The sequence below is a fragment of the Ipomoea nil genome, unplaced genomic scaffold (genome assembly GCF_001879475.1).
Source record: "Ipomoea nil cultivar Tokyo-kokei standard unplaced genomic scaffold, Asagao_1.1 scaffold0317, whole genome shotgun sequence".
Taxonomy (NCBI): Eukaryota; Viridiplantae; Streptophyta; class Magnoliopsida; order Solanales; family Convolvulaceae; genus Ipomoea; species Ipomoea nil.
Genome location: NW_017616745.1, coordinates 6,227,606 through 6,251,889, shown reverse-complemented (window position 1 = coordinate 6,251,889; position 24,284 = coordinate 6,227,606). Strand labels below are relative to the sequence as shown.

The 24,284-nt window shown below is 37.4% G+C and overlaps 4 protein-coding genes across 4 annotated transcripts; 1 reads left to right on the top strand and 3 right to left on the bottom strand.

The window, feature by feature from the left end:
* Positions 1-7,703: 7,703 nt before the first annotated feature.
* On the top strand, positions 7,704-10,706 carry LOC109171296 (magnesium-chelatase subunit ChlI, chloroplastic). Its single transcript, XM_019320373.1, has 3 exons — positions 7,704-7,979; positions 8,114-8,232; positions 9,387-10,706. Exons 1-3 carry the CDS (start codon positions 7,868-7,870, stop codon positions 10,434-10,436), a joined length of 1,281 nt encoding a protein of 426 aa, XP_019175918.1. The 5' UTR covers positions 7,704-7,867; the 3' UTR covers positions 10,437-10,706.
* Positions 10,707-11,259: 553 nt separating this feature from the next.
* Positions 11,260-13,942, bottom strand: LOC109171388 (nudix hydrolase 15, mitochondrial-like). Its single transcript, XM_019320472.1, has 4 exons — positions 13,496-13,942; positions 12,649-12,791; positions 12,167-12,286; positions 11,260-12,082 (listed from the first exon to the last, which is right to left on the bottom strand). The coding sequence occupies exons 1-4, from the start codon at positions 13,917-13,919 to the stop codon at positions 11,858-11,860; spliced, it is 912 nt and encodes a 303-aa protein (XP_019176017.1). The 5' UTR covers positions 13,920-13,942; the 3' UTR covers positions 11,260-11,857.
* Positions 13,943-20,542: 6,600 nt separating this feature from the next.
* Positions 20,543-20,971, bottom strand: LOC109166656. Its single transcript, XM_019315549.1, has one exon. It carries the CDS (start codon positions 20,969-20,971, stop codon positions 20,543-20,545), a length of 429 nt encoding a protein of 142 aa, XP_019171094.1.
* Positions 20,972-21,012: 41 nt separating this feature from the next.
* On the bottom strand, positions 21,013-21,516 carry LOC109166647. Its single transcript, XM_019315541.1, has one exon. It carries the CDS (start codon positions 21,514-21,516, stop codon positions 21,013-21,015), a length of 504 nt encoding a protein of 167 aa, XP_019171086.1.
* Between the last annotated feature and the right edge of the window lie 2,768 nt (positions 21,517-24,284).

Sequence of the window (24,284 nt, the reverse complement as noted above, 5' to 3'; positions counted from 1 at the left end):
AGCCGTCAACCTCCCTAGAATTAGAACAAATGTCCGAGGGGGACATCAGAGGGTTGAACGGAGGCCACCAGAAGGGGTTCAGAGGGTGGTGTACCAACCACCGCCTCCTGCACAAGCTCCACCTCCAAACCGTGGAGCCTTGGGAGGCCGTGGGGGAAGGGGAGGGCAATCTAACCGAGCGGCAGCTGTAATGGAACACACTGTAGTTCGGGGAAATAGAGCAGGAATCACCTCGACCGCCACGGTGTACCATGAAGACAATCAGGCTGATGGCCCTGCACATGCCGAATTTGAGAATAATCTTGAACACGTCCCACCGGACATTCCATTGGCAGCACCTGCCTTGGGTGATCCCCCGGACATTGTTATGCAGGAGAACATTGGTCGTTCTGGCTAGGGTGACTTGGAGGCGGCCATGAGCCAGCGCATTTGACGCATTTGTGTTTTCTTTTTGCAGCTTTAATGATTAGTTTAATTTGGAATTGTCAAGGGGCCTCGAATTCGTTTAGGCGCACCCTTAAGAATTTTATTTCCTTGCACAATCCATCGCTTGTCTGTCTTTTAGAACCAAAAGTCTTGGCCAGTCAAGCGAATGTTATTTGTTCAAATTTCGACTTTGATGAGTGGGTTAGGGTAGAGGCTGTAGGATTCTCGGGGGGTATTTGGATTCTATGGAAGAATACTTTGAACATTGAAATATTATACACTCATCCTCAATTTATCTCTTTGCAGGTTTCTGAATCTGGAGATGAGCCGTGGTTAATGTCTGTGGTATACGGGAGTCCGGATCGTAGCCTAAGGAGGAGGCTGTTCGCAGAGCTATCTGGTCAGTTTTTTGATCCACAGGGACCTTGGATGACAGTAGGCGACTTCAATTCGGTTACTTGTCTGGACGAAGTTAGCAACACAGAAACCTTTTCACTATCTAGATGTTCCCATTTTAATGAATGGATTTTTAGGGAAGGCCTAGTGGATCTGGGTTTTACAGGATCAAAATTTACTTGGATGAGAGGCGTTGACACACCTTCCTTTAAAGCAGCTCGATTAGATCGCGCTTTTAGCAACATAGAATGGAAGCTTCGTTTCCCCGACGCTGTAATTCATCACCTTCCTATGATTGGATCAGATCATTCGCCACTGTTGTTTATTACTCACCAGCCACTTTATGGCCCCTCAAGAAGAAGCTTTAGATTCAATATGGCCTGGGCAACTCATGCAAGCTTCCAAGCATTAGTAAAAGCCCCCTGGGAGAATGATCGTGACCTGGAACTAAACAAAAAAAAGTGTGGCAGCAGCCCTAACCTCTTGGAATAGAGACATTTTCGGTAACATTTTTCAGAGGAAAAATTGGTTACTAGCTAGGCTCAGGGGCATCCAATACAAACTAGGTGTTAATGCAAGATCGGACCTACTTAGACTAGAACGTAGATTGAGAAAGGAGCTGGAGGAAACCTTGCACCAAGAGGAACTTTTGTGGTTTCAACGTTCAAGGGAGGAATGGATTACTTCCGGGGATCGCAACACACGCTTATACCATACAGCAGCCTCAGTCAAGAGGGACAAACTGAAAATCAGCTCCCTTAAAGATGAGGAAGGTAGAGTTTTATCGGATGAAGAATCATTAAAGAACCATGTGCGGTCCTATTTCTTGAATCTGTTTGCGGGAGAAAACTTTCCACCCTTGCAGGTTCTTCATCATGGTGATTTCCCGACTATATCTGTGACTGAGTGGCAAGAGATCTACGCACCTATTAAAGCTGAAGAGGTCAAGAGTGCCCTATTCGAGATGGCGCCATGCAAAGCACCCGGGCCTGACGGGTTCACTGCCGGCTTCTATCAAAAAGCCTGGGACACTGTTGGCGTCAGTATAGTAAGATTTGTTAAGAGATTCTTCGAAGAAGGACTTCTTCCACCTGGTTGCAATGACACGTTACTGACTTTGATCCCAAAGGTGCCCACACCGGAAAATGTCAAGCAGTTTAGGCCTATAGGGCTGTGTAATGTGTCATATAAACTGATAACGAAGATCATGACTATACGACTCAAGGGGATTTCGAGAAAGCTAGTGGGTCAACATCAAACGAGCTTCATCCCGGGTAGGCAGATTTCAGAGAATATCCTTATCTACCAAGAGGTCTTAAACTCAATGAGAAACAAGAAAGGAAAATCAGGTTGGATGATGATGAAGGTAGATCTAGAAAAAGCATACGATAGGATATCTTGGGACTTCATTGAAGACACATTACATGATATTGGGTTTAACCAAGCTTGGAGGAGAAACATCCTAGAGTGCGTGACAACATCTAATCTGGCAGTTCTATGGAATGGTCAGCAAACCGAGTGGTTCAAGCCAGGAAGAGGAATTAGACAGGGAGATCCCTTATCCCCTTTAATTTTTGTCTTATGTATTGAGAGATTAAGTCACATAATTGAGAATTCTATTAGACAGGGATCTTGGAAAGACATCCAAATCTCTCGAAATGCACCTAATTTGTCTCATCTCTTTTTTGCAGACGATTTGATACTACTTGGGGAAGCATCGGTACAGCAAGCTAAGGAAATGAAGAGGTGCTTGGATATTTTTTGTTCAGTTTCTGGCCAAAAAGTCAGCATGCAGAAGTCTTCTCTGTTCTTCTCCAGGAATGTCCCCCCGCAAGCCCAACAATGTATAGCTGATATTACAGGCATTCAATGTGTGCCAAGCATGGGGAAGTATTTAGGAATTCCATCTATACATGGAAGGCTTAAATGTGAGTCCTTTTCTAGCATCCTTGAAAGAATTCAAGCGCGGCTATCTGGCTGGAGATCCAAATCATTGTCGCTTGCTGGAAGGCAAATAATGGCCCAAGCAGTCCTCTCGGCCATCCCCTATTTCACAATGCAAACAACGCTTCTTCTGATGGGCGTTATATCTTCCATTGAGAAGATGATTAGAGGCTTCCTATGGGGTAGCACAGAAAGGGGTACGAGATGCCACTTGGTGAATTGGGACACAGTAACCCGAAACAAAGCTAGCTGGGGCTTAGGCATTCGCAGTTTAAAGGAGATGAACCAAGCCTTCATGGCCAAACTTGGGTGGAACCTCATGAAAGATACCAGCAGTTTATGGACAAAGCTTTGCAGAGCCAAATATGGCATTTTGTCAACCGATATTTCTTCTTGGCGTTTAAAGTGTAACTGCTCGAATGCTTGGAGGGGCATCTATAATGCTATCCCCATTCTTCATAATGGTATCAAGTGGCAGGTGATAAATGGTAAGAATACCCTTTTTTGGAAGGACAAATGGTTGGAGGACAAACCTCTCTTAGAGTTAGCTTCTAGGGAGGTTTCAGTCTCAGATTGCAACAGATCAGTGCACAGTTATTGGAACCCTGAGGAAGGCTGGTGTTGGAACCAATTGGTGCACTTGCTCTCTGATGCAACTTGCAGGAAGCTTGCAGCTGTTGTGCTACACCAGGATCACGACTTGAATGATATACTGAGCTGGAATGGAGAACTTAGTGAGGAATTCTCAGTAAGCTCAGCGTATGATGTTGCAATGGGATCTGGTAATCCCACAGATACCGCGAACTGGAACAGGATTTGGAAGCTTAAGCTGCCTAACAGGATCCGCACCTTCATTTGGCTCACTAGACACGAAAAGATTATGAACAATCTCAATCGTCGAAAACGCGGACTGGCCTCCAACGACAAGTGCTGGCTATGTGGAGACCGAACTGAGGACTCGGATCATGTCTTGCGTTTCTGTCCAGCAGCTGAAGAAGTTTGGAAGGTAATACTACCAGACACCCATGAGAGGCTTAGATCCCTACCACTAATAAATTGGATCGATGGAGGTATTTCGGTTACGGGAGGAGGTAGAAGACCTCACAGTGACTCTACCACCTTTTCAGTGACAATGTGGTGGATTTGGAAGTGGCGTAATGAGGCTATCTTCAGTAGTAAAATCATTCCCTTACAGGCCAAGATTGTGATGTTGAACTCTCAAGTCAAAGAGATTAATAAAGCTTTTGCAAGATCCAAAGGACCTAAAGCACCGGATGACATGTTGGCATGGAGAAACCTTTGTTGGACAAAACCACCAGAAGACTTTGTTAAAATTAATGTAGATGGCTCTGTATCCCCAACATCCCTTCAGGCGGGATGCGGAGGTATCATCAGGGACTCTAGTGGTGCTTGGATCCAGGGGTTCATGTATGCTATAGGAAACTGCACCCCTATGGAAGGCGAGGCGTGGGCTCTCCTCAAAGGGATTCAACTTGCAATTGCAGGGGGCTTCAAAAAGGTATTATTCGAAACAGACTCGGTTGAGGTGGTGGAGTTCATGAAAGCTTTCAGGTTCCCCACTATCTCTGCGCATAACATCCTTTCTGCATGTAAAAGAGAACTTAGCAGGTTAGAAGAATGACAGATTTTGGCTATTCCTCGCGAACAAAATCGCATAGCAGATCACCTTGCCAGACATTCAAGAGGGCAGCAAGGTGGAATGCGTTTCCTCTCTACTGCTCATGAGGAAGTGAGAGGCCTATTAGAGGATGATTTAGCTGGAATTCCTGTTTGGCGTAATATTTGTAATATCTGATCTTGTTTGTTTACTTTGGGTACACCCCTTCCAATACATATAAAAAAATTTAAAAAATAGTGCACAAAAAAGATAATAGACAATACAGTAAATATAATCAATTGATGAATTTGAATGTAACGAATTTTTACATTGGAGAAAAATAAAGACAATATAACTAATGAAATTATTTCTTTTAATTAATTTGTTGATAATGAATAATTTTTTTTAAATAAAGACATTGTAGAGACAATGTAGCGAATATAATCAATTGATGAATTTGAATGTAAAGAATTTTTATATTGGAGAAAAATAAAGACAATATAACTAATGAAATTATTTCTCTTATTTAATTTATTGATAATAAATAATTTTTTTGAATAAAGACATTGTAGACACATAATTCGAAATTAAAGAAATGAATATGTATTATTTTTTGTTGTTGCTACTAAATTATTTTTTTTACAAATTTAATAAGAGCGAATAATGTTAGGCCCTTAACTAGAACAAAAAAAATGTCGGTACTAATTGTTTCTTAAAATGAATGGTTCATATTATTTTGATTTTAGTATCTTTTAATGATTTTCCTTATTTACCCTCTATTATATTATTTTCTTCCCTTAAATAACCCTAAATTCCGTTAGTTTAAACTTTAGTAACGGAATATTCCGTTAACTATTTATTATTCTTAACATACTCTTAATTTATATAAGGTCTTAGGTTCGAACCCCATCCCAAGCATAGTTGGCATAATTGTTAAACATATATTATGAATTATGAATATTATATTTGTATAAAATACTTGATAAATAAATAAATAAATAAATATGTTATTTATTTATTTATTCATTTATTTATCAAGTATTTTATACAAATATAATAAATATTAATATTTTGTTCAATACTTTTACATGATTACCTACGACACACATCTCACAACACATGAAACATGTAGGAAAAAAACTACTACTACTAAATATCAATAGGTGTTTGTACGTTAAAGAGTTCATATTACAACTAAAATCTCAGTCATATACAGCAAATCTAAAACTTACTACACCCTAATCTCATTGCATGATGAATCCCTCTATACTTCTACCAGTAACCTAATTGCACATGACACACTACCAATAAAAAAAATAAAAAATAATAATAATAAATAATAAAAATAATAAAAAAAAGAAAAAAAAAAAGAAAAAAAAAGGACATGTACTGAACTCTATGTTCATAATTACTGAACTTCATATTCATAATTATTGAACTCTATATTCACAATTACAGAACTCTATGTTCATAATTACTGAACTATATGTTCATAATTATAAAGGTATATACTCATAATTTTTTAACTTCATATTCACAATTATTGAATCTCTATATTCATAATTACAGAACTATATGTTCATAATTATGTTCACACCTCTATCACTCTATGTTCATAATTATAGAACTATATGTTTATAATTTTTGAACTATATATTCATAATTATAGACAATTTTAGAACCGTGTCCACCTTGCAAGGTGGACACGGTTCCACAACATAATTTGCCCACTTTATTGCTCTTATTACTTAAATTAAAAAATAAATTAGTAACTACAACAAAAAAAAAAAAAAAAATACATACGCATTTAATTAATTTAGAATTAGATGTCTCACACCACATGAAACATGTAGGGGAAAACTACTACTACCAAATATCAACATGTGTTTGTAAGATAAATAGTTTATAGCACAACTAAGATCTCAGTCATATACACAACAAAACAAATCTAAAACTTCATACTCCATAATCTCATTGCATGATGAATCCTTCTATGATACCACCAATAACCCAATTGTACATGACACACTACCAATAACAAAAATAATAATAATAATAAAGACATGTACTGAAGATGAAAACAATAACAATGCTACCCAAAAGAGAATTAGAAAAATTTAAACCAAAAAAGAGTATTTATTTAGACTATCGCTTTTAGACTTAGTACTTAGATTAGAGTTATTACAAAGTTGCAAACATTTATTTTTGTGACAGTTATATATAATCAACCTCTCATATATTATCTTGCATTTATATACTTTAAATTACCGATTTAAATAAACAAATTCAACATTTATTTACTTATGCATGAACATCTTCTATATAATATTTCATTAATATACTTTGAAATACTTATTTAAAAATAAGTATTGGGCATTATCCTATTCGCGCAAAGCGCGTAGAAAAATTAGTTAATTTAATAAGAGTAAAATAGAGTACTGATTATGCAAACTTTGATTAGGATGAGGTTCGAACCTAAGACCTTTCTTATTGAAATCAATGAGTAAGTTAACGGTGAACTAACAGAAATTAACAAAGAAAAGATAATATTTAACAGAAAAGTTAACGTATAATCATATTCATTAATGATAAATTAAGAAATCTCAAGGAAAAATTAAAATCTTTCAATCTGAGTCATTCATTTGATTAAAAAATTTGACCCCCATTATAGGCCTAAGTTTCTTTAGCTCTTAATATCTTATTAGTATAGATGATAGATTATGGGGTGTTTGGTAAATAATTGTTAGTTGATTGAATTAGTGAGTTTGACTAGTTGATAACATTAGCTGATTATAGAAAAATGTTTGTTAATTAGCTGTTAGCTAGCTGATACCTGATTACATACAAAATAACTTTTTTAAAAACGCTGATCGAAAAAGTTACTTTGAGTTGTTTTTTGAATTTTAGTGTTTTGAAACAATAAGTTATTACAAAAAACTAATTAATAAAATACTCATATTAGTTGTTTAATCAAGTCAAACAGTTAATAGTGGTCAAACAAGCTAAAATTAACTAAGTATTTTACTAAAGAAGGCTATGTCATTAAAAATGGTAAAAAAAAAATCAGCTTCCAATTCTCTCCTTTTTTTATTCTTTTTTTTTTTTTAAATAATAATAATTTTTGAAAAACTTGTTAGCTAGATGCCTAGATGGGGTTCTACTCAAGATCCCATCCATTGAATTCAAACCCCATTATAACTAACATGCGCGAATCGCATTGGATTATAGCCAAAAGTACGATTATAATGACCTAAAATTCTGGAAATCCGATAAAGAACTCCTATAAATAAACTTAAAAAAAAAAAAAAAAAATCATGGAAAAATTGGAAATCTATCTTCTTATCCTGAGAACCCCAAAAGGCCAAAACCCATCACAGACTGTAACCAGTAGTCCTCCAAACACTCAATGCCAAGTCGCTTTGCTCAACACCAAACATTCATTCTTTAAAACCTTCACTCACTGAAACCAGTCATTCTTTAGCTATGGCTGCTCTTCTTGGAGGAACTTCCTCTTCTACACTGGCAATTCTTGCTTCTAAACCTTTGTCTTCTCACCCCTCCAAGTCCTCCATCTTCTCCCTCTCCCCTTCATCAGGTATGTGTGAAAAAGCCCATTTCTTGGATCTTCTTGATGTGTGATTCCTCCTTTTTTGGGTTTGGTGGTGTCCTGGGTATTTGGGGATTTGCTTTGATTTAATGGGTTTTTGTTTATCTTTGGATTGACTGCAGGGTTGAGTGTGGGGAGGAAGTTCTATGGAGGGATTGGGTTGCCAGTGAACAAGGGGAGGCCTCAATTCCATGTTTCAATTTCAAATGTTGCCACTGAAGCTACCCCTGCTCAAGAACGGGTATGAATCTTTTCTTGATATGGGTGTCCCTGTTTATGATCATTTTATGTGCCTTTTGCTATACAATGCTGACAATTTTATGAATTGCAATTCGCTTTGGTACACCCTGCAAGGTGGATTCTGGTCCAAAACTACAGTGTTTCTGCTGTCATGATTATTGCATTGTGGTTTCGTTTTTCAAAAACTGTGCGAAACGCGTTTCTGAACATTAACCTTTGAGTTTCGAAAATCGAAACATACTATTTTATGAACATTAAGCTTTCAGTATATGAGCATATAGTGTCTAGTTTCTTATGAACATGTAACATAGTGAATGCTATAGTATCTAATTTATGAGCATTAATCTTTGAGTTTCTGGACATATATTGTCTAGTTTCTGATCATTAAGCTAAGCTTTGAGTTTCTGAACATATAGTGTCTAGTTTCTGAACAATGATTAATGGACCTTGGTCCAAAACAACGGCGTTTCAGCTGTCATGATTAATGGGGGTGCCGTTTCATTTTCCAAAAACTGTCGAACGTGTTTCTTAACATTAAGTTTTGAGTTTTTGAACATATAATGTTTAGTTTAACATTAAGCTTTGAGTTTCTGAACATGTAAGAGAGTGAATGCTATAGTATCTAATTTATGAACATTAACTTTTGAGTTTATGAACATATAGTGCCTAGTTTTTGAACATTAAACTAAGCTTTGAGTTTATGAACATATAGTGTCTAGTTTTTGAACATTAAACTAAGCTTTGAGTTTATGAATGCATAGTGTCTAATTTCTGAACATTAAGCTTTGAGTTTCTGAACATATAAATGATTAACACCCTTAACGGTGTAAAGGGAAAAGAAGGAAAAAAAAAAAAAAAAAAACAGGAATTTTGACAAAAACGACCTTGTTTTGGACCAAGGTCCACGATATAATTTGCGTGAACTTGGCTACTAGGCTTTCAGAGGTTGCTTTTAAATTGTGATTCCTTTGAGTTTAATTAACTAAAGGAACTAGTTTTAGTTGGTGTTATTGCTCACAAATTTGTTTGCAAAGCCTATTTCTTATGGATAAGGAGAGTAATTCTGAAAAACTGGGATCTTGGTTTAGTTTGTATCCAACTTGATGCTAGATTTGTATGTTCTTATATGAAGTTTGTATCTTTCTGAAATTACAGGCTAAGAAGCTTGCAGCTAGTGAAAGCAGGCCAGTTTATCCCTTTTCTGCTATAGTAGGACAAGATGAGATGAAATTATGTCTTTTGCTCAACGTGATTGACCCAAAGATTGGAGGCGTAATGATTATGGGCGATAGGGGAACTGGGAAGTCCACTACGGTTCGATCGTTGGTAGATTTACTTCCCGAAATCAAAGTAGTTGCTGGTGATCCGTTCAACTCGGACCCAGATGATCCCGAGGTAATGAGTGTCGAAATCCGAGAGAAGATTACGACGGGTGAAGACCTTCCCGTGGCGCTGACCAAAATCAACATGGTTGACCTGCCACTTGGCGCTACCGAGGATCGGGTTTGTGGGACGATCGACATCGAGAAGGCTCTCACCGAGGGCGTAAAAGCTTTCGAGCCCGGGCTTCTTGCTAAAGCTAATAGAGGGATTCTTTATGTCGATGAGGTGAATCTTTTGGATGACCATTTAGTGGATGTGCTTTTGGATTCTGCTGCCTCGGGATGGAACACGGTGGAGAGAGAGGGAATCTCGATTTCGCATCCCGCTCGGTTTATCCTTATTGGCTCTGGAAACCCCGAGGAAGGGGAGCTTAGGCCGCAGCTTCTCGATAGGTTTGGAATGCATGCACAAGTGGGAACGGTTCGGGATGCAGAACTGCGAGTAAAGATCGTCGAGGAGAGAGCTCGGTTCGATAGGAATCCCAAGGAATTCCGGGAATCTTACAAGGCCGAGCAAGAGAAGCTCCAGGACCAAATCGCCTCGGCTAGGAACTCCCTTTCTTCCGTTACGATTGACCATGATCTCCGTGTCAAAATCTCTAAGGTCTGCGCTGAATTGAACGTTGACGGGTTGAGGGGCGATATAGTCACGAACCGGGCTGCAAGAGCATTGGCTTCGCTGAAAGGAAGAAACGAAGTAACTGCTGAGGATATCGCAACGGTAATCCCTAACTGCTTGAGACACAGACTCCGTAAAGATCCATTGGAGTCCATCGACTCGGGGCTACTTGTCATCGAGAAATTTTACGAGGTTTTTAATTGAGGAACGACATTAAGATCTATCGTTTCATTTCGTTACATTTACAATTGCATTTTGTCGAGTTTGCATTATCTGATTTCCAAGCAGGCCAAATGACAAGGCTGCTGGATTTGGCTTTTAGGCATATTAGTGAATAGTGATCAATGAGGTAAAACAATACCCCCCCCCCCCAGTATTACATTGTTCATTCTTACATAACATATCAAAGTTTTAGCCTCTCCTGTATTGTGAAATTCTGAAGTCCATATTGATCATATTCTGCTTTTTTTTTTTTTTTTTCTGTTGTTTTCTTTCACCATCTGCACCTTATGGCTCATTTCTATGGTTTCTAACTTCTAAGTTGCACAGAAATATTGGTTATGGGATATTTGGGCAAATTATACCATGGACTAGGGTCTACCTTGTAGACCCTGGTCCAAAAATAACCTTCAGATTCTGTATCTATAGTTGACACATTCTGTACTTGTAGTTGATAGTTTCTGTACATGTAACTTTAATATTATGTGTCAGCAATTATCAAGTTATTACCTTTCAATTCTGTATCTATAGTTGACACATTCTGTATTTCTGTACATGTTATGAAGTTATTTGTTTACATGTACAGAATGTGTTAACTGAAGGTACAGAATTTTTGTATCAGGGTTCACAATGCAATATGAACCTTATTCTATGGTGTAACAATTGGGATATTTGCCAGCCCCATAGATTCTTGTTTGGCAATTGTCTACAAGAACTTCCAGACAAATTAGTTTTTTTGGACACAATTTGCATCTAAAAAAGCTGTTATAATCATCCATGATTAGATTAACATTGTTGCTGCTATGTAGCAGACAAAGATTCAATGTCACATGAACATAGAGTGCATAATATGAGTCACAAGATACAACTAAGTACACTGGCAAAAAACAAAAATTACTATGTAAATTATAATCCCATATCTAAGAATTCAAATGGTGCCATAAATGATGCCGAAATTTTCCATTTGGAGCGACTCGACGAGAGGTCATCCTACAGGAAAAGTAGCAGAGAAGGAGAGCTTTGTCACCTCATTTGGCGATTTGCTGACCTGATGGAAAGTTCGAAGGCATCAGAAAGGCGTGATAACATTTGGAGAACACAAATCCAGCAGACCCGGAAGGGGTTTCCTTCAAAGTTCAGATCTTTATCTCAACCTTCTTCCAAAGCTCGGTTCTACTTCTGAGCCCAGTTCATCAAGATTCCCGCAATACTTTCTGAAGCAGAAACTCCAATGAAGGTCTTCGATATCTAAGAGTCATGTTTTGCTTATTTTGGAAAGAGTTTATTCAACATCAGATCAACTATCCTGTCTATCCATAAACAGTACATATAGAATCCAATCGGCAACAAGTGTTAGTTTAATTTATTGCTTATACTGGATCAGAGTCGAATGTCATTAGTTTAATTCAAGTCATTGTTGTATCCTTGTCTACAAACCTAGGAACCTCGAACTTAGGATTTTGCTCGGTAAAAGCAGGTGGCCTCTGGTACACAACCGATGCAGCTCTAATCAAGATCCCCGCTGTTAGACCCCAAATCAAATACTTCTTGTCGCCAATCTCATAGTCAAAAAAGTGAAGTAAATAGTTGTGCCCCATCCACTCTCTTTCTTCTGATCTTCTGTTTTCATCCTGTTAAAGACACTCTACCGTAAAACATGGGAGGAAACTATATATTTAAGCGCAAAAAGAAGGAAGTGTGGGCAAAAATGGAACCTTGAGAAACATTTCTAATGGAGCATCAAAAACCGCCTCTACTTCATCAGCATTAGGCGTGGGATTGAATTCCTTCTTATTGGTGAGTATTCCGATAACGGGAATTACTCTGAGAAGGTGCTGCATAAATATAATAAAAATATCACCAATGGTATGATATGAATCCATACGAAACTCCAAATATGAAGGGCTAAAGAGGATTCAAGATTCCTTTTGGCCTTGTTTGGTAACATAGTTAGCTTATCAGTCAATTTCGACTTATTTGACCACTATTAGCTGTTTAACTTGGTTAAACAATTGTGCACAAACTTTGAGTTGTCCAAAAAACCAAGGATAATTCAACGAGTTTCTTAACGAGAATGTGAATATACTAGAAGAAATACCTTGCACAACCTTTTGGCTAAGATAAAGTGCTGTTTCAAGAGATTAATTTAGCGACTCAACTTTAGATTTGAATAGGGGGTGGATGCATAATTGCATACCTTAGACAAGAACGGCTCGAGGTAAGTCACGACATTCACGAGTGAAGGGTCCAGTCCGATTTCCTCATTTGCTTCCCTTGTAGCGGTCTCAGCATCACTCGCGTCTCCTTCTTCTGCCTTCCCTCCCGGCAATGCAACTTCACCTGCATGACAAGGAAGCGAAGAAATGTTATTTGAATCAAAGAAACTATTAGAGAAATCAGCAATGAAGACAATATAGACCAATGAAGATCCACTTTTCACAAATCAAATCAACACTAATATGAGGTGATTCCACAAATGAACAACACGAAATGAAACCTTAAACGCTACCATTGTAAAATTCACACACAATAACAAGCAGCATAACAAATTTGTTTACACAAACAAAGTTTCTATAGCATCTTTTCAGCCAATTTGATCAGACTCTGACAAAGAGACGAGCATTCCTCGTCAAGCAAACAAAGCAACATCAATTAACATAGACCGTAAATCATCAACATCATATTCATCGGCTCGTTGATGGGTCGAGAGCTCAAATAAAAATCTGCTTGGCTAATAAAGGCAATGTCAAAGGCTATAATCATCACTCACAATATTCGAACCCATGACCATGGGTCTGGCTCTTATACCAAATTGAAGCATGTGCTTCCATCTCAACTAAGGTTATATGTTCAACAACCACAAATCACCAAACTAACTAGCAACAATTACACATTACCCATCACTGTAACTTGTACAAATCAGACAAAGCCTCCAAGAATTCTTGCAATTATCATCAAAGTTTTCAAATTTCTTAAATTGATCAAACCCCTTCAAGGAAAAACATAATCCCACACTGTTATCCAACCAAGATTGACTGACTGACCAGAGTGGGAGGAGAGATTGGAAGCCCTCTTGGTGAGAATTACACGGAACTCCCCAGCATCCCCTTCAAAGAGGCAGATCAAGACCGCAGCTCTCTTGGGTTTGAACCTCTCTGGCTGGGTGCTAATTGGGGTCACAGATTCTTGAAAGCCCAATAGGGAAACCACCTTCCCTGAGCTCTCCTCCGCATCGCTATCTTCCCCCGCCGGCGGAGCTTTGTACAGCCGCAACTGCCGGGCCAAGGCCAGAAGCCTCTGTGAAGTCCCAAGGATGTTCTTGGAAGCGGATGATGAGGAATCCATGAGGGGCTTCGGGAGTGGAACCGACATAGAAAATGAGGTTGAAACCCTTCGCAGGACTGAAAGCATCTCACGATTAGGATCGGAATCAAGTACTGGTTGGGAAGGGATTTTGCATAATTGCATTGGGCATTGATCGTACACCGTACTATGCTCTTTTCACACCAAGAACTAAACAATTTCTTTTCTTCTTTCCAATCCATTGGATGTATACGTGTATATTGCTGGGTCATTTTTATTATTTTTATTTGGCTAAAGTGTCATCCCGCACCATGAACCATAAGCGATTATTCATACCGCACCCTGAACTTTGATAAGTGCTAATTCAAATCATGAACCATTAAATTTTGTTCGCCTAGACTATTTTACAGGTTTTCCGATTTCCTTGATGACATGGCACCGATAATGCGTTGATGTGGACTTATTTTTAAAATTCAACACCCATTTCAAGGACCATGTGCTGATGTGGACTGAAGGCCATCGGCACACTGATCTTCAACGCCATCTATTTCATCCTGCGACCGTCGCCGGGAAGTTTCGCGACCATCTTCATATCAACGTCCGTTGTTTCCTTTGGGTTTACAGCCAAGGGATATTTCCCCTTTCCAATGACACGATTCTTTAAAAACAGCTACGATTTACCTCCGTCTCCGAACGAAACATTCATTCTTTAGTGGATCTTCATTATCCGATTCACACCATTGGTCATCCAAAAGTGTATGCTTCTTCACTATACTCCTCATTTCTCATTTCCTCATTCTGTGTTTCTCTGCAATTGCATACGCAATTCGTTAATTATACTGCCTGCCTAACTCTATCTCTCTCTCTCTCTCTCTCTCTCTATATATATATATATATATATATATATATATATATATAGAGAGAGAGAGAGAGAGAGAGAAAGAAAGAGTGCATGAGAGAGATGAAGAACAATAGCTGTGCTAGAAAAGGAGGCAAAATGAAGGATTTTCAAGCTATTCACAAGCCTCCTGGGTGGTGCACGACAGCAAATTATCATCTACGGTGGAGGGATGACCGGAAATAATGTCGACTGAAGAACACTGTACACAACGGTGCACCTTCTGGGCCAGAACCGCCATCACGTCGCCGCCGCAATGGGTGCACAGAGACAAAAAGATGGAGACCTGGAGCCAATGTCATCAACGTAGTTCTTGTTCCCGGTGATCTTGGTCTTGGTAGGGCCATCGCCAATGAAGACAATGTGGTTCATTTTCTTTGGAACAACCACGTAATCATTGTACACTCCAACTAAAGCTATGCTGACCAACTAAACAGTCACAACTCAGAAATAATATTCATATACATACATATATACTTATGTATATAAGAATATCAAAGAGTTGCGGACAGAACATCAGATGCATGCATGTGTAAAACTCTTATTTTATTTGCATGAATTTAATTCAGCAAGAATTCCGTTGGAGTATATAAGAATATCAAAGAGTATTTTATTCTCTGTGTAAAACCATGAGCGTCGGCGTCCATTCAATTTTGCCGGAGCTGATCGAAACCTTGCAAGAATTCCTCAAGGATCAAGAATTCCACCGCTTTCGGAAGGAAAAAAAATAGGTTGGACGAAGCTTAGCGGTAGGGGTGGTTTCTTCTCCCATGTCTACCGGTGAGTTGTCCTTTCCTCCAACACTCCAGCCTAGCAGGCGTAGAAGAAGTAACAGGTAGGCAATTTGGGTGGACGTCAGCAGCGGCCTTCCTCTTCTTCTAGCAGCGACGGGCAGCAACGTAGCTTGATTGCCGGCGAGGCAGGTGGAGTCGAGCGGCGGCGGGTCGTCATAGTCGGAGCTGACGGCGAAGACGGTGCAAGTCAAAAATGTTGAGAACGTAAAAAAGAAGAAGCTGCCATGTCATATTTTAATATAAAAAAAAAAAAAAAAAAAAAAAAGTCTCCACATCATCATATTTTAACCTGTAACTTGATGTCAACCTGTAAAAAAGTTTAGGTGAACAAAATTTAATGATTCGTGGCTCGAAATAGCACTTATCAAAGATCAGGGTGCGGCATGAACAATCGCTTATGGTTCATGGTGCGGGATGACACTTTAGCCTTTTTATTTTTACTTTGGGGTACTTTTATCTTCTCACAACATGTTGAATCCCTAAAGGCTCTTACATCGGACATAACATTTGGAATGATATAAATCATAGTGACTTAATGACTCAACTGACAATGACAAATATTACCTACGAAAGTTTGAACCAGTGAGTTAAGTTCGTGTGAACTTGATATTTTTATCGAGTATATTGATAGTCAAATTTAGGGGTGTGTAAGTGAATCGTGTTTTCGTTAAACTTCTTCGTGTTTTTATTTGACAAACATTCATTTTTGTTTGTTTATTAAAGTAAACGAATATATAAACAAATTTTAGAGCTCGTTTAATAAACGAATAGAGTTTGAACATTTGTATGCTCATTTGTTAAGAGCTAGTGAACAAGCTTGTTTATTATTCGTTTAATAATATTTATGAACAAACTCGTTTAATTTAGTGTTTGTTTAGTAATGTTTACGAACAATTTCATTTTTTTTATATTGGATGTTACATTTTTTGACTTATTTGTATTATTTTTATAATTGTTATGTTGTTTGTTTGGTTATTATGTGTGAACAAAAAATATTTCTTGTTTACAAATAAATTATAATCATGAACATGGACATGTGTTTGTTTGTTTAGCGTTCGTGAACAAAGTTGCTTGGTTGTTCACGAACATAGTTAATTGACCAAACAAACGAACATAGTTAATTGACCAAATAAATGAACATGTTTTCAAACGTTAACAAACATTAACAAACGATTAACAAATCAACACAAACAAAATTTTTTAAAATATTAACATTGAACACAAACACTTTAAAAATTAAGAAATTTATGGATAATAATAATAACAACAACAACAACAATAATAATAATAATAATAATAATAATAATAATAATAATAATAATAATAATAATAACAACAACAACAACAACAACAACAACAACAACAATAATAATAATAATAATAATAACAATAATAACAATAATAACAATAATAACAATAATAATAATAATAATAATAATAATAATAATAATAATAATAATAATAATAATAATAATAATAATGGCCACTGAACGTAACCTGAAAATGCAATTAGGCCATTGAACGAAAAAAAAAAAAGTACAATTAGACCATTGAACACTACACAATCGTGCAATTTCACGCATCAATTTTAGCAGACTACCTGCTTACGTGGTAGTTGAGTTGGCATTTTTAATAATTTTTAATAATAATTTTAATAACAATAACAATAATAATGGCAAAGGAAAATTTGCTGACAAAAGACAAATAACAATAACAATAATGATGTATTTGTTACAAATATATTATTAATGGACATTATTAGTATTTATTTTTGTAACAGTTGAAACGGTTTTTGGAATTTATTGTATTGATTATCTTGTACCCTATATATAATGTACCATTGTACAGAATGAAAAGTGAATGAAGATGAGATCCCCCTATTCTTTCCTATTCTATTTTTCCTTTTAACACGTTATCAGCCCTTGCTCTAACCAACTAAGGTTTCGGCCGAGACAGGTCAATGCCTTTTCCGGTGGGTTGTAGAGGCCTTTTCCGGTGGGCTGTAGAGGCGTCCGTTTATCTCCATCGACGATCCGTCGGCTACAGGCTGGTGATGAGGGTTCGGGATGCTCCAGTGACGTCTCCAACACCGACCATCTTCACACGGATCAGTTCTCCGATCGCCAATAGTTTGTGATTCCGCCAATCGTGACCCAGGTTTCGTCTCTTGACCCTTTGCCGGCGTTACAGGTGGCCGATGGTCGATGAGATACCGGTGATGGTCTCGGGAAAGGTTCACCGTCGTTCGTCTCTACTCGGATTCGAGATCGGCCCCCGTTGAGCTTTTTCGATATTTTGAGCTGTCAAAGTCGGAGATGATACCTTCAGCTTCGCTCAGCGGTGTCGAGCGATGGTGGTGATGGCCAAGGCTTGATTGCTGCTCCTCGTGTATCTTCTGGCTTGGCTGGTGTACTCCCAAGTCAACAGCCGCCTCACGCCAACCCTTTGCCGGTCGTTTCTGTGATTTTTGGTGTCTCCACGTGAAGTCGGCTTCCCCTTGCGCGCTTCAGGCCACCGGCGTGGTATGGGATTGGATTTGGGAATCCAGATTGGGCAAGAGCTCATTCTGCTGCAACATCTACTGCACCTGGAAGCTGCCTGATCCAGAATCCATGAGGGCATTGAAAGATATCTTGAATAGATTGGGTCAAACAACGTCCTGTGTGAAGAAATTAAAGATGATTCCTAGAGAAGGAGAGAGCCGTGATGATCATGGATGCAATCAGAAATCCTCTCCAATGTTTGCTCTCCGTGTTTTCCAAAGATAGCGAGTTTTCTGGTACACGAAGCATTGCCTTCAATTAAGAAAATTAATCTTGGGGATTGTTTCCTTTAATCTTGTGGTGCCAGTTGGCTTGTTAGCTCCTAACCGGTGTATTGTAAGCAATTTAGTATATGAACTAAAGCAGGAAATGTAAAAGAGTAGAGAGAATGTGATAGTAAGAATGATTAGAAAGAGAAGGAATCAGTGTGTCTTTTCATTCAAGCATTGTACAGTATATATACACAAGAATGGATAGCTGTTACAAATCTACTCATTAAGATTGGCTGTTACAAATTAGGCCATTAAGCACTATAATAATGTCCATTAATCATATTTTATAACACTCCCCCTTGGACATTATTTTGTCATAATCATGCCTCGTTAAAAACTTCACTAGGAAAACCACGTGGGAAAAACCTAGTTGAAGAAAAGAGTACATGATATATAAAAAGCATATATTGTTTGGTTGCCTCATTAAAAACCTTAACTTAAGAAAACCCTGTGGGAAAAAAACTTAGTTAAGGGAAAAAGAATACAACTATAAGCCTTCAAGACATAATCTTCCGGATTTTGGGGTTTGTCTACTTAAACATTTATTTTATAACTTTTATCATTGGCATCATACCCATGCCTCGTTAAAAACAACACTAGAAAACTTAATGAGAAAAACCTAGTGAGGAAAGGAGTACATGGTATGTATATGTTGCAAAAAGTACAATTGTTAGTCTTTTAAGACCCAATCTATGGAATTAATTTGAGTTGAATGTACTTTCAGTCTCCCCCAGAAGATAATAATCTTCAAAGTTTATATATTCTAAATAAAACATTTGTTTTGATAGGGGATATGGTACAACCTTCGAGATTATTACTAGAACTAACATTATGTATAATGATCTAGTGACTCTTCTGGAGCTCACGTGGATTGAATATTGATGCTATATATTTTGTTTAATATTCTTAAATATACCCATTCAGTATTTATATAACACAAGCTTTAGGTAATTAATGTGGGTAAAACAAAACATAACCAGTTTAGGATTTGTCATCAAGAATATCAAATAAAATAACCAATATCCAAGTAGTCAAAAAAACATACTTGGTTACTCATATATAAACAAACTTTGTATCTCAAAGATATATGTTGCGGTTTTCATTTTTCTCATTTTTGAGAACTTTTAATTCTGCATATCCTATTTTATCATTCTGTCAGTTATGTAGCGGAACTTTTAATGACGTTCATTTCGGGAGAATATATTCATTTAGCTACGAACTCGCTTTTATATTTACACCACCTCATTATCCTTGTTTCTCTTTTATACACATACCCATTTTGTAACCTACAGGGTTAATGGTGTATATGTTATAAAGAGCATTTATCAGCGAGTTGAGCTATATATACGCCTTTAATTGCTCCTTTTATACATTAGTCAATTAGGGCACTTCTAGTGCCTAACTCTGGATCCAGATATAATATGAGCAATTAAAGGTAATAGTGTTGTCGACAACTTTAATATTTTCATAAGTTTCTCCCACATATAAAAGCTTTTATAGTATTTCTAAGTCAACTAGATTATAGCCATTTCCCAAATATATTTGCATCTAGTTGTTCCGAATCTCAGTATTGTGATTATTTTGGTGCACCTATAAACTTACTGAGTTTTCTCGTCTTTTGGACATACATAACTTCTTAAGATTTTTCGAGAATGACAAAAATTCTTTACTAGATCTAGTTCTTTTGGATTCTTATTTTTTTCACTCTTTGGCAGATAGTTGCAATTATTTTATGAACTTCTAGTTCAATCTTAACTAGTACGTGATTTTGAAAGATGAAGATCATTCCATTCTGTGAAATTTCTCGGCATTCTGACTCATATCTCCCCCTAATGCCGCGAACCGATCTTCATAAAGTATGAAGTCAGTATATTCATCGATCCTGTTTTAAAGGCTCTAGATTTTTAGACAATTGACAGAGGCATACAACCAATGTGTATTTGATAGCCTCTAGAGATACGCCATGGTGGTGTCACGGTAAAATAAACTGCATACTGCAGAGTTTGGGAAATGTACGATTTTGAAACCACGTATATCAAGTATAAGGGAGAATAAGGATATGCAGTGTGCCGGAGGTTTAGAATTAAAGTAGTAGCATGAAATATTTTTATTTCCCCAACAAGTATCCGGCAAACTGGAATTTTGAAAATAATGGACTAGCATGCATTTTCGAAATGCATAGATAAAGAATTATTCAAAAACAATAGAGTATCTTATTTTTGAAAGATATATGCTCGCATGCATAAAAGAACGAAAATGATGTATGAAAAGAATGAGACACTCATTCTTGGTCTCCATAATCCTTAAGCTCCTCACCCAATAAGTCATCACTCAAATTGAGTAAGGCGTTTGCTTCAGGCAATGCAGCTTGAGAGGATTCATTTGTCTTCCGCTCATTATTTTGTTGTATCATCATCTGGTAGGCTTCGACCAAATGTTTTGAAGTGCGACACGTGCGGGACCAGTGTCCTTTGCATCCACACTTATAGCACGTATTTTGATGTCCTTGACGAGTTTGATCTTCGGGTTGCTTATTCTGGGTCCGAGAATCACCGTTATTAGCTCCGCTCCTGCCACCTCGTTTCTGGCCCCTACCGCGGCCTCTTCCTCGCCCTCGACCCCATCCCCTCTGATTGTTGCTTGATTGGGCAACATGGTGCACTTCAGGTGCAGGTGTAGCGCCGGTTGGGCGTGCATTGTGGTTACGCATCAACAATTGGTTGTGTTTTTCAGCGACCAGTAACGCAGAAATCAGCTCTGAATACTTAGAAAGTTTTTGGCCCTATACTGCTGCTGGAGTACAAGATCATTAGCTTGAAATGTGGACAAGGTTTTTTCTATCAAGTCTGTATCTGAGAGTTCCTGCTCACAGAGCTTGAGCTTAGATATGACCTTGTGTAAAGCTGAGTTATATTCGGTTACTGATTTAAAATCCTGGAATCGGAGGTTTAACCAATCGAATTGTGCTTGTGGCAAGATCAGTGATGTCTGCTGGTCAAAACGATCTTTAAGGGATTTCCAAAGGGCATGTGGGTCTTTTTCAGTGAGGTACTCATTCTTGAGATCATGGTTGAGGTGGTGGCGGAGGAAAATTAGGGCCTTAGCTTTCTGAGCGTCATCGCTCGGGGAATTTTCAATGATTGTGTCTTGTAGTTCTGTTGATGTGAGATAAATCTCAACATGAAGGGCCCATGTCAAATAATTGCTTCCATCCAGGAAAAGCTCGGTGAATTCACGTTTTGCGATGGCAGCCATAATCTATAATTTTTAAGAAAAATATTTACTAAAGTGTATGAGCATGCATAGATTTAAGGCTAGTCCAAAAACCTTAAATAAATAAATGTAGGACCAAATAACAGATGATGGAAGATGATTTTAAGAAATTGGGTTAATTCAAAATTGAGAAACTTAAGCCCAAAATTTAAATTAAATGGGTCCAGAATTTAAGCAAGGCCAAGAACTTAACGTTAAACAAACCAAAGAATTTTTAAAGAATTATCTCGACTTGAAGATCGAGTTTTTATTTAAAGAATTTTTATACGCCAGTAAGTCAATATATAATGGGCTATTTGGGTATTGGCTATTATTTTTGTATCCCCATAATGCCAAGTTTCAAAACTGGTTGTACTATATTTACCATATTGTCCTATAAAGGAACAATAAAGATTGTATTGCACAAATGATAACAGGATATATAATGAGATCCCTTTGACTAGAAATTACGATGTCAATATTATACCTACGTGAGCTCCAGAAGAGTCACAAGATTATTATAGAGTATATTCATTATATTCTATTGACAGTTGTACATATTTATTTACTAAATTTCTCTATATATTTTGGAAATTTAGTGTATGGACTTAAAGATTGTTATCTTGAGGGGAAGTATCATTTTACATGAATCAATCCTGAAGATTAGGTCTTGACGACTAATGATTGTACTTTTTTCCTTAGCTAAGCTTTTTCCTTACTGGGTTTCCTTAGCTTAAGGTTTTTAATGAGGCAATCAGTACAATATATTTTCTTACGTATATCATGTACTCGTTTCTTCAACTAGGTTTTTCCCACGTGGTTTTCCTTAGTGAAGTTTTTAATGAGGCATGAATGTATTTAAATATACTATCGATATACCTTGTACTCTTTTCTTGTTTAGATTTTTCCCACAGGGTTTTCCTGGCAAGTTTTTAACGAGGCAAGGTTGTGGACAAATAATGTCCAAGGGGGAGTGTTACAAATATATTATTAATGGACATTATTAGTATTTATTCTTGTAACAGTTGAAACGATTTTTGGAATTTATTGTATTGATTATCTTGTACCCTATATATAATGTACCATTGTACAGAATGAAAAGTGAATGAAGATGAGATCCCCCTATTCTTTCCTATTCTATATTCTATTATAATAACAATAATTATTTATTCTGAAGAACCTTAGTATTAGGCTAATCTCTATTTGCTAAATCTAAAGAATAATTATGTGTTTCAAATATTTATTACTGTATATTTCTATTCTTCAACCTAACCAAACGATGCTAACATATTTTCAAATTTCAAATTAACCAAATAACAATTCTAAATTTTAAAAAGTTAATAATAAAATAAATATTAAACATGATTTGGATAGGGGCTGCGCGAACGCAAGCCCCCACTACCACAAATTATGACGTAGGCTCCACCTATTAGGTAGACCTTAGCCTAATGCCCCTCCAAAGTGCAATGGAGGTCACTAGCCTAAGCCGTGAGCCTTGATGATCGCCCATTGACTCCGTCCAGGTAAGTATGTTCTTTGTTGTTCCTGGGCCACTTTTTATTAGGCGCTGCTGAACTCTTGCTTCCATTCAGTTTCAATGTGGGATATAGGGAACGAGAATAGCTTCTTCTTTGCTCTCCTTTCTTCTCATTTTTGGTCCCTTTTTCTATAGTTCTTTTTCGTTTTCTTGCTTAGGCTTACAACGGGAAAATGAATTAGCACATTGCTATACATATGAAAATCTCAAAAGCTTAGTTTAATCTTCCTTAAGTGCTTGTTGAACTATAGAAAAAGTAAAATAATTTTCTGGGAATGTCAACTAAATATCAGAAACTGAGCTATTATAAGGTAGAGACATGCATTCATCTTAGCTATTTCTTCAACCAAGTATTTGGATTCAGCTGCAAACTCGACAGGTGATCATAGACAAGTATTTGATTTTGCAGCAGGTTGGAATTGAAGCAAACCATCTGCAATGGGGTCGATCTTCCAATCCCTTAATTACTTGTTTGACTAACAAAAACCTGATCCAACAAATCCCATGGCATATTTGAAATAAAAGAGTTTGTCAAACCCAAGTGCAGTTCGAAAAAGTGATCATCGCCATCTTGTTTGAAGTTCTTTAGTATCCAAAGTAAGATAAAGAATTGCAAATGCAATGAACTTTAAGTGGCACCATATCATCATAACATACAAATGCAACTATGAAATCAGAAATAGCCCCCAGAATGTTGCCCACTAAGTATTGCACATATGGATATTGAATAGCAAAGTCAATAAAGTTAGGTCCTAAGAGAATAAGAGCATGTACATCAGTACATATTAGTTGGTTTAGGGAACAATGCATAGTGAGGAGAGAGAATGAAGGCAAAAGAGAAAAAAAAAATGGGCTGGGGTTGCCCTGCAAGGGAGGGGTTTTTGGCAGAAATATGAGATCCACTGAAGAAATTCTTCAGCCACGCCACGCCGCGTGGCTGTCACAAGTGTGCTCAGCGGGCACGTGCCCTGCACGTATGGATGTCAATTTAGCCCAATAATTCATAGTTCAGGATTAGGCCAATCCAACCCAAAAACTAAACAAAACAAGACCATTTAGCCCAAACCTTTAAGCTCAACAACCCTACAGGGTTAGCCTAAAACCTAGTGGGCTAGCCCAAATGACATCCCTAACTGCAAGTACTCGTTGGGCGCGTCAGGCGCTGACAGTTACTTTTTTTTTTTTTTTGTTAAAATTAGTTTTGTTTTATTTTTATTTTTCTCTTTTTTTCTCT

What these genes read in the sequence shown, in the direction of transcription:
- LOC109171388 (XM_019320472.1), bottom strand. Translation starts at nt 13,919, where the DNA reads ATGCAATTATGCAAAATCCCTTCCCAACCAGTACTTGATTCCGATCCT. An exon ending in TCGAGCCGTTCTTGTCTAAG is followed by an intron (nt 12,287 to 12,648) that starts GTATGCAATTAT and finishes ATATTTATGCAG; the next exon opens with CACCTTCTCAGAGTAATTCC. An exon ending in CATTAGAAATGTTTCTCAAG is followed by an intron (nt 12,083 to 12,166) that starts GTTCCATTTTTG and finishes TGTCTTTAACAG; the next exon opens with GATGAAAACAGAAGATCAGA.
- LOC109171296 (XM_019320373.1), top strand. Translation starts at nt 7,868, where the DNA reads ATGGCTGCTCTTCTTGGAGGAACTTCCTCTTCTACACTGGCAATTCTT. An exon ending in CTCCCTCTCCCCTTCATCAG is followed by an intron (nt 7,980 to 8,113) that starts GTATGTGTGAAA and finishes GATTGACTGCAG; the next exon opens with GGTTGAGTGTGGGGAGGAAG. An exon ending in CTACCCCTGCTCAAGAACGG is followed by an intron (nt 8,233 to 9,386) that starts GTATGAATCTTT and finishes CTGAAATTACAG; the next exon opens with GCTAAGAAGCTTGCAGCTAG.
- LOC109166647 (XM_019315541.1), bottom strand. Translation starts at nt 21,516, where the DNA reads ATGGCTGCCATCGCAAAACGTGAATTCACCGAGCTTTTCCTGGATGGA.
- LOC109166656 (XM_019315549.1), bottom strand. Translation starts at nt 20,971, where the DNA reads ATGCGTAACCACAATGCACGCCCAACCGGCGCTACACCTGCACCTGAA.